The sequence below is a fragment of the Microcaecilia unicolor genome, chromosome 7, assembly GCF_901765095.1.
Source record: "Microcaecilia unicolor chromosome 7, aMicUni1.1, whole genome shotgun sequence".
NCBI classification, from domain to species: domain Eukaryota; kingdom Metazoa; phylum Chordata; class Amphibia; order Gymnophiona; family Siphonopidae; genus Microcaecilia; species Microcaecilia unicolor.
The window spans coordinates 159316676-159330384 of NC_044037.1; the positions used below are offsets into that span (position 1 = coordinate 159316676).

At 46.8% G+C, this 13709-nt stretch overlaps 1 protein-coding gene across 2 annotated transcripts in view; it reads right to left on the bottom strand.

Annotated features, from left to right (window-relative positions):
* FASTKD2 (FAST kinase domains 2) overlaps nt 1-13709 on the bottom strand; it is a 211549-nt gene that overhangs the window by 119959 nt on the left and 77881 nt on the right. For both annotated transcript variants that reach the window (XM_030209830.1, XM_030209829.1), the window contains exons 5-6: nt 5240-5363; nt 153-292 (exon numbers count right to left, since the gene is read on the bottom strand). In XM_030209830.1, the coding sequence (XP_030065690.1) occupies nt 153-292; nt 5240-5363 (264 nt within the window). The remainder of the gene's footprint in view (nt 1-152; nt 293-5239; nt 5364-13709) is intronic.

Genomic DNA, 13709 nt, shown 5'->3' on the forward strand with positions numbered 1-13709 from the left:
TTAAGGCTTTGATGTGCTACAGTAGGGCTCCAATCTGCCAGAAAGCTTATGCTGTACAGAATAAGGGAACTTGTTAAACTGAACATGTATATCATAATGTAATCAAGCAGCAGAGCACACTCTACGAATGGCAGAGATTATTATGCTCTTACCTGCTTAGTCTGCCACATGTACATGGTGGAAGTCACATAATTTGCTATTGTTGAGAAGAGAACTTCATTTCTGTACTGAAGATCACTGCAGGACCGCAGTATGTGTATTAGCCACCAGAAGGGAATTCTGTTGACATTCTCTGCAAGAGATATCAAACATATAAATGGCAAGTGACCAACTCACCTGCAAATGCGCAGTAGAGACTTCCCTCTCTGTCCCGCCCTCACGTCAAGACGTGATGACGTCAGAGGGTGAACAGAGATGGAAACGGACGCTGCCATTGCCGCTGGAGGCAAAGGAAGAACATCGCTGGCGCACCAACCTTCAACCCCCCCATCCCGACGTCGTCGCCGCCGCCGCTCCCCTCCGCATCGGGCCCCCTGCACTGACATGACAGCGCCTCTCACCTCTGTGTGGAAGCGCTGCAGGCAGCAGCACAGCGATCTGCTGCTGCCTGCAGTGCTTTCACACGGAGGTGAGAGGCGCTCTCATGTCAGTGCAGGGGGCCCGGAATGGAGGGGGGAGGGAGCAGCAGCGAGGAATGTAGCTGGACATGGGGGGAGGGCAGGGGGGAGAAAGGAGGGTTGCTGGACATGGGGAGAGAGCAGGGCAGAGAGGAGGGTTGCTGGACATGGGGGGAGGGCAGGGGAGAGAGGAGGGTCGGTGGACGAGGTGAGGCCAGGGGAGACAGGAGGGCTGCTGGACATGGGGAGGCGGAGGGCAGGGGAGAGAGCAGGGTTGCTGGACATGGATCGATGGAGGGGAGGGGAGGGGAGAGAGGAGGGTTGCTGGATATGGGGGGAGGGCAGGGGAGAGAGGAGGGTTGCTGGACATGGAGGTGAGAATTACAAATCTCGCCCGTTTTAACGGGCTTAACGACTAGTGTGCACATAGTGAACAGGAAACACACAGATTCAGGAACTCTTGTGAGCATGTAAAAAGTGAAAGAAAAATAATCCAACTCTAATTTAAAAGTTTGCCCACTATTGTTACAAAAATGAACTAATGATGTAGCTAACCTATTTTGGCAAAGTCTCTCTTTTGGTCATGGAAACCATGACTATGATCAAGAAAAAAAGTTATAACCCAAGTCATGGAAAAATTATAAAGCTGAATAGTTTCAGAGTCATATATATTTAACATGAATTTGTCTTAATAGGTTCAGTAAGAACCCATAGCCTTGGTCGCTGGCCAATAACTAGTGTTGCAGTGGCTGTGGTGGACAAGAGATGGGGGAGAGGTTTGACAAAAATGGGTAAAACCCAGACTGTTGAGAATGAACACAGATGACTCAGTAAAGAATGACTTCCAAAGAAGGAGGAGGAAACTGACAAAATAATTCAACCAACAGAAACACAGTTTTCATCAGAGCATTTTAAGAATATCAACATATATACAAACAAAAACGCCAGTAACATCAACAAAACAGAGTATACAGGATGCTCATATTTCATAATCATGAGTTACAGTGGTCAAACATCTTTGCAAATGTCCAATAACACTCAGTCATCTTATAAGAGTATGCGTGCTATTGTTTTCATATAATGTATACCAAAACCATTATCTGTGTTTCAGTTAGCAAATAAGTCTGTCTCAAAGATAATGGCTTTTAACATGGAACAGTTATAGGAACTAGCATTTTTAATATAGGACAGATTCTTGGCTACATTTGCATATCAGTGCTTTAACACTCAGTGACAACACTTAAATGCCAATTACTACTCTGCCTTATAGAGGTTTTTCTAGCTGGGCCCACAATGACGTGAGATACACTGGGTTTAAAGGGATCCATACACTATACTTCAGAAGCATTTTACCATACTCTGGATATAGCACTGTGGAAAATCTGTTCTGGGAAATTTCTCCATATTTTTACATTAACTTTTCCAACAATCCACTTATCAAGTATAGAAGTTAACATACACTGAGGATCCAGGCCCCTTAACAAATGGTGTAATTCTTGCACATTTAGTAGGCTGACTGCTTGGAAGCCGTTCAAATGCTGTAAAACCAATGGCTTTCAAGCTTTATCACATTGAAACCACCACCAGCAGCATCTCACAGCCTCCAAAACACACTCTTCTTTCTCTAAAATGTAATCAATTTTATTAGTTCAACCACCCAAACTAAGCAACCCTAGCCACGGAAGGAATACAACATCTAATATAATAAAACGCACCGTGAACGTTCTAATGAGGACAACGTTCTGAAGCCATCTGACGTCACTCCCTGAGTCCCTGGCTGTAGGGTTCGTGGCGTTCGTGGTGTGAAGCCACCCAGCCGTCTCTGCCCCGCTCTCGCGTCTAAACAAACAAATCCGGAAGCGAAGCGTCAGGGAAGGAGGCGGCGCTCCCGACGTCTAGCCTTCCCTTCGCTGTGTTCCGCCTTCAAAAAAAGGCGGAACACAGCGAAGGGAAAGCTAGACGTCGGGACGGAGCGCCGCCTCCTTCCCTGACGCTTCGCTGCCGGAAACGCCACGGAGGTAAAGTTAAAAAGAATAAAAAAAACAAAAAGGGATGCATGGATGCGAAGGGGGGAGGGGCATGGATGCGAAGGGGGGGGGGGGGGAGAAGAGGGCGGGCCAGGCTGGGACATGGGAGAGAGAGAAGCATCGAGGAGGGGCCATGGAAGGGAGAGAGGGGACTTGCTGGAAAAGGATGAATGGAGGCAGCAGGGGACAGAGGAGCATGGATTGGGAGGGCAGGGCTCAGGGAAAGAGGGAAATTGCTGAAAAGGGATGAATGGAGGGGGCAAGGGACAGAGGAGCATGGATGGGCATGGATTGGGAGGGCAGGACTCAGGGAGAGAGGGAAATTGCTGGATAGGGATGAATAGAGGGGACAGATGGGCATGGATGGATATGGATTGCAGGGCAGGCCTCAGGGAGAGAGGGCAATTGCTGGATAGGGAAAAATGGAGGGGCCAGGTGACAGTGGAGCATGGATGGGCATGGATTGGAAGGGCAGGACTCAGGGAGAGGGGAATTGCTGGATAGGGATGAATGGAGGGGACAGATGGGCATGGATGGATATGGATTGCAGGGCAGGCCTCAGGCAGAGAGGGGAAATGCTGGATAGGGAAAAATGGAGGGGCCAGGTGACAGAGGAGCATGGATGGGCATGGATTGGAAGGGCAGGACTCAGGAAGAGGGGAATTGCTGGATAGGGATGAATGGAGGGGACAGATGGGCATGGATGGATATGGATTGCAGGGCAGGCCTCAGGCAGAGAGGGGAAATGCTGGATAGGGAAAAATGGAGGGGCCAGGTGACAGAGGAGCATGGATGGGCATGGATTGGAAGGGCAGGACTCAGGGAGAGGGGAATTGCTGGATAGGGATGAATGGAGGGGACAGATGGGCGTGGATGGATATGGATTGTAGGACAGGCCTCAGGCAGAGAGGGGAAATGCTGGATAGGGATGAATGGAGGGGGCAGGTGACAGAGAAACATGGATGGCCATGGATTGGGAGGGCAGGGCTCAGGGAGAGAGGGGAATTGCTGGAAAGGGATGAATGGAGGGGCTAGGGGACAGAGGAGCATGGATTGGGAGGGCAGGGCTCAGGGAGAGAGGGGAATTGCTGGATAGGGATGAATGGAGGGGACAGATGGGCATGGATGCATATGGATTGCAGGGCAGGCCTCAGGCAGAGAGGGCAATTGCTGGATAGGGATGAATGGAGGGGCCAGGTGACAGAGGAGCATGGATGGGCATGGATTGGAAGGGCAGGACTCATGGAGAGGGGACTTGCTGGATAGGGATGAATGGAGGGGACAGATGGGCATGGATGGATATGGATTGCAGGGCAGGCCTCAGGCAGAGAGGGGAAATGCTGGATAGGGATGAATGGAGGGGGCAGTGCCCATGGAGAGAGGGGAATTGCTGGAAATGGATGAATGGAGGGGGCAGGGGACAGAGGAGCATGGATGGGCATGGATTGGGAGGGCAGGACTCAGGGAGAGAGGGAAATTGCTGGATAGGGATGGATAGAGGGGACAGATGGGCATGGATGGATATGAATTGCAGGGCAGGCCTAAGGGAGAGAGGGCAATTGCTGGATAGTGATGAATGGAGGGGCCAGGTGACAGAGGAGCATGGATGGGCATGGATTGGAAGGGCAGGACTCAGGGAGAGGGGAATTGCTGGATAGGGATGAATGGAGGGGACAGATGGGCATGGATGGATATGGATTGCAGGGCAGGTCTCAGGCAGAGAGGTGAAATGCAGGATAGGGATGAATGGAGGTGACAGAGAAACATGGATGGCCATGGATTGGGAGGGCAGGGCTCAGGGAGAGACTCACTCTCTCTCTCACACACTCACACTTTCACTCTGACTCTCAAACAGTCACTCTCACATACACTCTCCCAAACATACACACTCCGAGGAAAACCTTGCTAGCGCCCGTTTCATTTGTGTCAGAAACGGGCCTTTTTTACTAGTATATTAATATAAAAAGCCTTCAGCCGCACTGAGGTAGGCTTCTCACCTTCTGTGTCAGAGATGGGCAAGGGCCTGCTTACCTATGTGGCTTCTCTCTCCTTTACAGAAGAGTTCTTTTCTTGGGCAGGTGGCTACAAATAGAAAATCACAGGTGGGACAACTTCTGTGTGTGGGGGGGGGGGGGGGGGGGGGGGGGGGGGAGGGGGGACAGACAGATAGCCCTGCTTATACTTTGCTTCACTGTGGTGTAGCAGCCATGGAGGTAGGGGTGGATAATTCAGCTAATCTCTAGATCCCCCTGCATCAACTGATGACTTAGTTTATTAACAGCTACTTTTTGCCTCCTCTGGCAAACAAGGAAGAGGAGACTCATAGCCCTGTTAATTCCAAACAGCTCTTTGCTTCAATAAAGAAGAGGTAAGAGGCACCAGATAGCAGTTTGCTTTCTACATGAAGGCATCAGGACAATATTGGCTGTTTTGTATGTGTTCCCTACATCTCATGAAGTGTTCAAGCCTCACTAGGGGTAATGTGCCCAGGTTAAGGAGGAAAGCATATTAATATCCTATTTGGATGAAAAGGCAATATAAAAATCTAAACCCTGATAATACCAAAGGAGCAAAAATAAATATCCTTTTACTTACGAATGATTCTGTTACTACAGACACTCAGAATCGGGAGGGAGAGGAGATCTATTTTAGCCAATGTGGTGAACATGTGCTGACAGTTTGGGAGGGAAAACTGGTCCATGAGGCTTAAAGCTTTGTACTAAAAGAGAAAAAAACACAGTAAAATGTATTTAATTTCAAGACCTTCTCCATCATCTTTCAAGAGGAGAAAGCGATCAACAGGGCAATCATATTATTCAATTTTACCCCGTAAGAGAACCCCCAATTGGAAAAAAGAATGATCAGACACACAGAAAACACTCTTAAGAAATAAGGAGGTCTGATGCCTTGTTGTCAGTAACACTACAGTAGTTAAAGGCTTAGACATTCTTAGAATCACTAAGGGTAGAGCTGACAGTCCAGTAAAGTTGTTAGGTTCAAGTTCTGAAATCTTTACTGTATGATTAAATGGCATATAAGTGTCTGGTTCCAAAGGGCATTATAAGATTCTAATGTATATTAATTGTTTTTTTATTAAAATGAATGCGTGAAATGAAAACATGCACTTGAAATAATCAACCCCCCTCCAAATGAACCAATCATTTTTACTCTATGCATATCCTTAGTCTTTTCTTCTTAGTCATCAAAGCACCATTCTGATGTCTAATCTAGTGGAGGGAGATGGAATGGCTATATGGGGCAAAATCTCCACTACTGTGTATGAAATCCTTGCCCCTCAAGCCCCAAAATCATAAATGGTAGCCAGTGGGACTGGCATAGGCTGTGTCTGAGATAAAAGTTCAGGAGCTAGACGAGACTAGCTGGCCTGTCAAAAGAAACTGAATTATTAACTTGCACCTCTTGTTGGCAGTAACTATTAGTGTTCTAGTAGGAAAAATCTCAGATGTTTAAAACCAGCAGATAAAATATGGTGCCAATGCAATGAGTAAACAGCTGTGTTTCTCATGTAAACATGGACATTTCACAAGGAAATAAAACCTTATGTGAATATTGGGCATAATATGAACACTTGAATTCATGACTGAATTCTGTGCCAAAAAAAAATCAAAATTCTGCACACAAAATTTGCAAATTCTGCAAGTTCATTAGTCATAATTTAGCCAATATTACAGCCCCCCCTCCCTGTACAGAGATACCATCAATATTTTTCCCAGCATCCATATTTTTTTCAGTGCCCTCCTTGCACCACACATAGCCCTCCCTCCACCCATAGCATCCACCTTTTTTACAGCCCCTCCCTCTAACCACCCAAACACAGCATCCACTTTTTGTTTTAAAAACTCCTCCACCCCAGAGCATCCACTTTTTTTTTTTACAGCCCCCCTCTGCAGCCACCTGTGAGCAGGAGCAGAAGAAGCTGCATGGGAGTACCTCCTTAGGGCGGGAAAGAACCCCACTCTTTCCTGTCTGGCCGGTGTCACCACTTTCTCCAAATGGCCACCAAGACATCAAGTGGTAATCTCGTGAGACTGCTGCAGGAAGACTCGGCGACCACTTGGAAAAAAAGGTGGCACCAGCCCAGAGCAATGGCAGTGGGCAGGAAAGAGTGGGGTTCTTTCCTGCCCCCGATGAGGCCTCTAGACCGCAAGGGCATACTCAGGTAGGCGGCAGGGGGACCAAGACTCAGGGTAGCAGGGGAGCCTTTACCTTGGGCTGGGGAGGGCAGTCAGAGTGCAGAGTCTGTGCAAAAATATGGAATTCTGTGCAGCTGTGGAGTTCTGCGCAAATTCTGCACTCTGCAGCCACGCAGAATTCCGGCAGGAGTAATATTTGAAATGTTCCAAAAACATATGATACATTTATGTAGCTAAAAAGCAGACACATTGGCCCTCTAAATTTACTCCTATCTCTCTATATAAAACGCACCTCCAACGTTCTAATGAAGCCTCACTTTCCCAACGTTCTAAAAGTGAGGCGGCAGAGATCGCTTTTCATCCATGAGTGTCAGCCCCGCCCACGCGTCAAACGTGATGACGTCCATGGCGGAGCAATGACACTGAACGAATACATCGCCACCCATTGCTATGCGATGAAATGGGACGCACCGACCTATAACAACGAACTACACAAATCAGGGGAGGAACCAGACAAATAAGGGATCGCCGACCCTTTGCCACGCGACAAAAAGCATCGCAAAAAGAACCAGTCACGAACAAATGGATCAGAATAAGGGAGGAGAAAAAGCAGCAGAACCGAGCGAGCACTTAACATCACTGACAGTGACGGGTCACGGCGGGAGATTACTATTCAGATGCCCGTGCTCCTGCTCAAGGTATGTGCTGCCGGCATAATCAACGTTCAGACCCCTCTGAGCCACAACTCCGCCCCCTCCTTGCAAACGGACACCGGCATGAAATCCTCCTCCGCAACAACAATCCCCCTCCTCCCAGACCGAAACCCTCACGAAACGATTCACCTCAGCACTTACATGTCTGACACATAAGGGAAAAAAAAAACAGAAGCAGACCCCTCCGAGTCACAACCCCGCTCCCCCTTGCAAACGGAAACCGGCATTAAAGCCTCCTCAGCTAAAACAATCCCTCTACCCCTCCTTCCAGAACGAATCCCTCCCGAATCTCAGTAAAACCACCCATCCCCCCATACTCTCCTCACTTCCTCAGCACTTACATGTCTGCACTGGGATTCACAGCAACCCCCGTCCTGTACTTCCTCAGCACTTACATGTCTGACACATAAGCAAAAAAAAAAAAAAATTAAGCAGAACCCTCCGAGTCACAACCCCGCCCCCCCGCGACAACCCCCCTCCTCCACGACCGAATCACTCCCGAATCATCGTTAAACCACCCAGCCCCCCATACTCTCCTCCCTCCCGTTACTGCAGCCCTCCCAATAGGGATTGTAAAACCAGAAGATGGCAGAAGGGCTTTCCCTGTAGTCCGGGTGAACTCAATAGCCTCCTTCCCCCTGTGCTGGGTCCAAAAATATGAAAGCCAGCCAACACTTCCTCAAACTTTGCCAGCACCGGACATCCGCCAACCCCCCTCAAAAACCAAAACACTTACAAAAACAAAACAAAAACACACACACTAATATGACCCAACAAAAACACAGGCTAAACTGACTCCACACATCAACAAATGCTGACCCCACTCCAAGCCCACAGCAACAACCTCTCAAATCACCCCCCACCCCCAAACCCCTGTCACAAACACATTCATCCACAAACACCCAGTTCCCCTCCACCCTCTCTCAATTACACACACACACACAAACTACCTCTGTGACACACATGATCTTTCAGTCTGAAACACAGACACACAACCACTGCACCCCGCAAAAAAACACTAATGCACACATACACTGATGCCGAACAAGCAGAGATGCACACTCACTCTCTTCTCTCTCTATATATATCACCACTGCAACAATAACCAAACACAAAGCCAACCACCACTTCCTCCAACTTTGCCGGCATGGCACATCCCCCCAACCCCCCCCCCCCAACACACCTCCCCCAGTAAAACGAAAACACTCTCAGTTCTCCAGCCCCCACCCCTCCCCCTTTAAATTAAAAGACACACAATATCAAACAAACTCTGACACTCCCCCCCCCCATCCTCCAACTGCTCCCCACAGCCAAACCACCCACTCCACAACAAACGCTGACCACCATCCAAACATTTACAAGGAAATGTTACAAATGTAATGAACAATTACAAAACAAATAAAACTTAAAAAAAAAAACTCTTTGGCTTTTTAAAAAACATTTATATCTCTTAATATCAAACAGAAAAAAAAAAAACACATGCTAGCGCCCGTTTCATTTGTTTCAGAAACGGGCCTTTTTCACTAGTCTATATATATATAAAAGGCAACCCCAACGTTCTGAAGCCTCCACGGAAGTTGAGGCGCCCGAGATATCCGGTGTGCCCTGGAGTGTCTGCACCGCCCTCGCGTCAAAACGTCATGACGCGTCAAAACGTCATGACGTCGAGGGCGGAGCTATTGACACTCGAGGGCCGAAACGGCCCACAGCGAACGAGGCAAGTAGCTTCGAGGGACGGAGGGAGGGGGCCCCTTGCTAGCGCCCGTTTCATTCCGCTCAGAAACGGGCATTTTTTCCTAGTATTCAATATAATGTATTTTGAACAGATAGAATTTGCAGCTTCAACAAGATTCAGCCCTTTCTAGTAGCTTGTGAGTTCAAGGCTGATATTTTAGTTTTGGCAGGTGTAGCTAAATGCAACATATATGTAGGAAGCCCCACTCAGAAAAATATCACACACATTGCACTGGCCTGCACTGTAAAAGGGGGCCAAGACCTTCCTCTCATGCCAACATTTATAACATGGAATCTAGTATCCATCCATCCATCTAGTATCCATCACAAAGATCAACATGTGTAACTGTATAATCTTTAAAACTTCCAGAACTGTCTTATGTCTTTCTGCTTTAATACCATCATGTATTTCACCACCATGTAACACAAAACCCTCTGTAAACCAAATGTATATTCACTTCTATTTCCAGTATCCATGGTGAATTGTAAGCCACATTGAGCCTGCAAAGAGGTGGGATAATGTGGGATACAAATGCAATAAATAAATAAATAAATAAATAAATAAATAAATAAAATAAAAATCCATCCCACTGGTTGTTTTTCTCATCTAGGGTCCTAATTATGAATATTTTTCTCACAGATGAGTAAGAGAATTTTAGAAATTATGTTTTACATATGGAAAATTGCTCATATAAAACTGCACAGGGTATGCATGCTTAAAAAGTAGGCACACCAAAATACTACTACTTTTATGTGAGATCTACATGTAAGTGTTCTCTGAGGCATAGTTTAGGCAGAGCTGTGATCTATATGCATATTTTATAAGCATACATAGTAAAAGCACAAATTTTCACCTTCTAGGTGTAAATTTATGAGAGAGAATTTGTATGCTACTGAACACCATTTTAGGCACCTATATGTGACCATCTCTGGGGAAAAGGTGAATAAAGTACCCAGAAACAAAAAAACGAGGTTTTAATGAATTCTTGTAGAGCAAACTATTTACAATGTAATAGTCCAAATCCCATAATTTTAATGTAAAAAATATGTTTAAAAAGTTACAGAAGTTCAAATACGTAACTTCTTCAGATTGCTTATGGACCCATGGCATGAAAATCAACCACTCTCAAGAGTTTGGATCTGCTACTTTAGTCACCTTTTCCCAGAGAAGGACACATATTTAAAGCACATAGGGGCTCATTTTCAAAGCACTTAGACTTACAAAGCTCCATAGCTTACTATGTTGTAGCATAATGTAGCTTTGTAAGTCTAAGTGATTTGAAAATATGTCTTATAGCTTCTTATATTGCTTTCATGGCAAAGCAACACTGTGCCCCTAAAGCTGCAGCTCACATTACAGCTATTGCCTCTGTTCAGAATGAATGCTTGGTCCAAGGCAAGATTCTGGTTTCATGTAATAAATGTATGCATACTGAATCCCTCATGAAAGAAGTAAAAGAACTAAGAGAGGAGGTGGCAAAACTAAGAAGCATCGGTGACTACTAGAAATTCATCCCAGAGATGCATGTTGAAACACTGGGGATCTCCAGCAAAGGGAGAGAAAATCTTGTGCAGAAAGAGGACAGCTGGACACAAATCACCAGATCCTACAAAATCAACCCCCCAACTCCATCTTCTGGTCTCTTGAAGAATCAGTTTGCAGCCCTGGAGGCAGAAGAGCTGAAAACATCTCAAGAACAAGAGGAGACGATCAATAATCCCAAAGCTGCTGGATCGGTGACCAATAAGAAGTGAAAGGTAGTGGTTGTTGGTGATTCTGTTCTGAGGGGTACTGAACTGCCCATCTGCTAATCAGATATGATGTCAAGGGAGGTGTGCTGTCTGCCTGGTGCCAAGATTCAAGATGTAGCAGAAAGATTGCCTAGACTCATCAAGCCTACCGACCAATATCCTATGCTGCTCATCCATGCTTGCACAAATGATACTGCTAGGTATTCTACTGAACATATCACACGTGACATCATGGATCTGGGTCAGATGGTAAAGCACCTAGGTGCACAGGCAGTGTTCTCATCGATCCTTCCTGTTGAAGATAAAGGCCGAATAAGGGAAGTTCACATCCTGGAGCTAAACGTGTGGCTGCATGGATGGTGCCAACGTGAGCCCTTTGGTTTCCTAGACCATGGGATGATTTTCCAAGAGCTACTGAGCGGTGATGGTGTCCACCTTTCAAGAAAGGGACAAGGTGTGTTCAGTAACAGACTGGCTAAAATACTAAAGGGGGCTTTAAACTAACTCTGCTGGGGATGGGTGAAAAAAAGCACCAAAGTAATTAATAATCTCCAGGGAGGTAAGACATCAAATACAATTATAGAAAAGAAGAAAAAAAAGTTAACATCTGGAAAGCCTTGTATACCAAGGCCCGTAGTATGGGAAACAAATTTCTAGATCTACAGGCTGTAATGATAGAAGATGACTTGGATTTAGCGGCGGTCATGGAGATGTGGTTCTTGGAGAGTCATGACTGGAATGTAGTTATACCTATCAAGGAAGGACAGGGTACTTTCACAATCAGAAGAAATGGACAGAGACTTAATTGAAGACATCCACAAAATAGCTAGGAAAGGGGAAGTACTACTGATAGGTGATTTCAACATGCCAGATGTCGACTGGGACGTCCCTGCCGTCTAGAAGCAAAGAGATCTTAGATTCTCTACAGGAAGAATTGTTTCAGCAGTGGGTAATGAAACTGACGTGGGGTGGAGATATCCTAGACCTGGTGTTCTCACAAACAGGAAAAATATTTCTGATGTTACGGTGGGAGATCATCTGGCATCAAGTGACCACCGAATGGTGTGGTTCAATATTACGACAGAGAAGGAGAGGGCTTATTCAAGATTGAAGGTCCTAGATTGCAAAAGAACTAACTTTGCCGAGATGGGGGAATTTCTCAGGAAAGAGTTAGCTGGATGGGAACAGCTGAAGGAAGAAGAACAGCAGTGGGCAAAACTGAAAGGAGCTATTTTAAAGGCGACAAACTTTTATGTTAGAAAACTACATAAAAGTAAGAGCAAAAGAAGGCTGCTCTGGTTCTCGAAAATAGTAGCTGAAAAGGTAAGGGAAAGAAGGTTAGCCTTCATAAGTTACAAGAAGACTTAGAAAGAGGACGACAGGCAAAAATACCTGAAAAAGTTCAGAGAAGCTGGAAAACCTGTCATGAATGCAAAGAGAAAAATGGAAGAAAGGATAGCTGATACGGTAAAATTGGGGGACAAGACATTTTTCAGATATATAAATGACAGGAGAAGTGCCATAACAGCATTGTGAGACTAAAAGCTGAGGGGGAGGAATATATAGAAGCTGATAAGGATAAAGCTGAATTGCTTAACAATTATTTCCATTCTGTGTTCAAGGACGAAAGGCCTGGGGTAGGACAGCAGAAAAAAGCCAATGGGGATGGATGTATGGTAGACTGTGACTCATTTTCAGAAGACTCTGTTCAGGAGGAGCTGGCTAAACTAAAAGTAGACTAAGCTATGGGGCCTGGTGGGATACATCCAAGGGTACTCATGGAAATTGGAGATGTTCTGGCGGCACCGCTGTCTGACCTCTTCAATGCTTCCATAGAAGTGGTCCCGGACAAAAGCGGAAGTAAGGAGGAGGTTGGGAATTACAGACCTGCTAGTCTGACCTCAGTGGTGAGTAAACTAATGGAAACTCTTCTAAAGCATAGGATCATGAGGTTTCTCAAACTGAATAGACTGCAGGACCCGAAGCAGCATGGCTTCACTAGAGGCAGGTCATGTCATACGAATCTGAATGATTTCTTTGACTGGGTGACCAAACAGTTGGATGTGGCAGGGGCACTAGATGTGGTGTACTTGGATTTTAGCAAAGCCTTTGACACAGTCTCGCACAGGCGACTGACAAATAAACTGAGTGTCCTCGGTATGGGACCTAAAGTGACTGACTGGCTTAAAAACTGGTTAAGCGGAAGGAGACAGAGGGTAGTGGCAGTGGCGTTCCTAGGGGGCGGACACCCTGGGTGCAGCGCCCCCCCCCCGGCGAAAGACTCCCCCCCGCGAAAGAGCCCCCCCCCCGGGTGAATGCCGCTGGGGGGGGGGGGGGGGCTGCCGCAGCACACGCCTGCTGCGAGTTTACTAACTTTGCTCGTTCGCTGCAGCTCCCTCTGCCCCGGAACAGGAAGTAACCTGTTCCGGGGCAGAGGGAGCTGCAGCGAACGAGAGAAGTTAGCGAACTCTCGCAGCAGGCGCGCGCCGCAGCACCCCCCAGCGGCGTGCACCCGGGGCGGACCACCCCCACCGCCCCCCCCCCCCCCCCCCCTTGGTACGCCACTGGGTAGTGGTAAATGGAACTTGCTCTGAGGAAAGGGCTGTTATCAGTGGTGTACTGCAGGGTTTGGTCCTCGGGCTGGCTCTTTTTAACATCTTTGTGAGTGATATTGCAGAAGGACTGTCTGGTAGGGTTTGTCTCTTTGCGGAT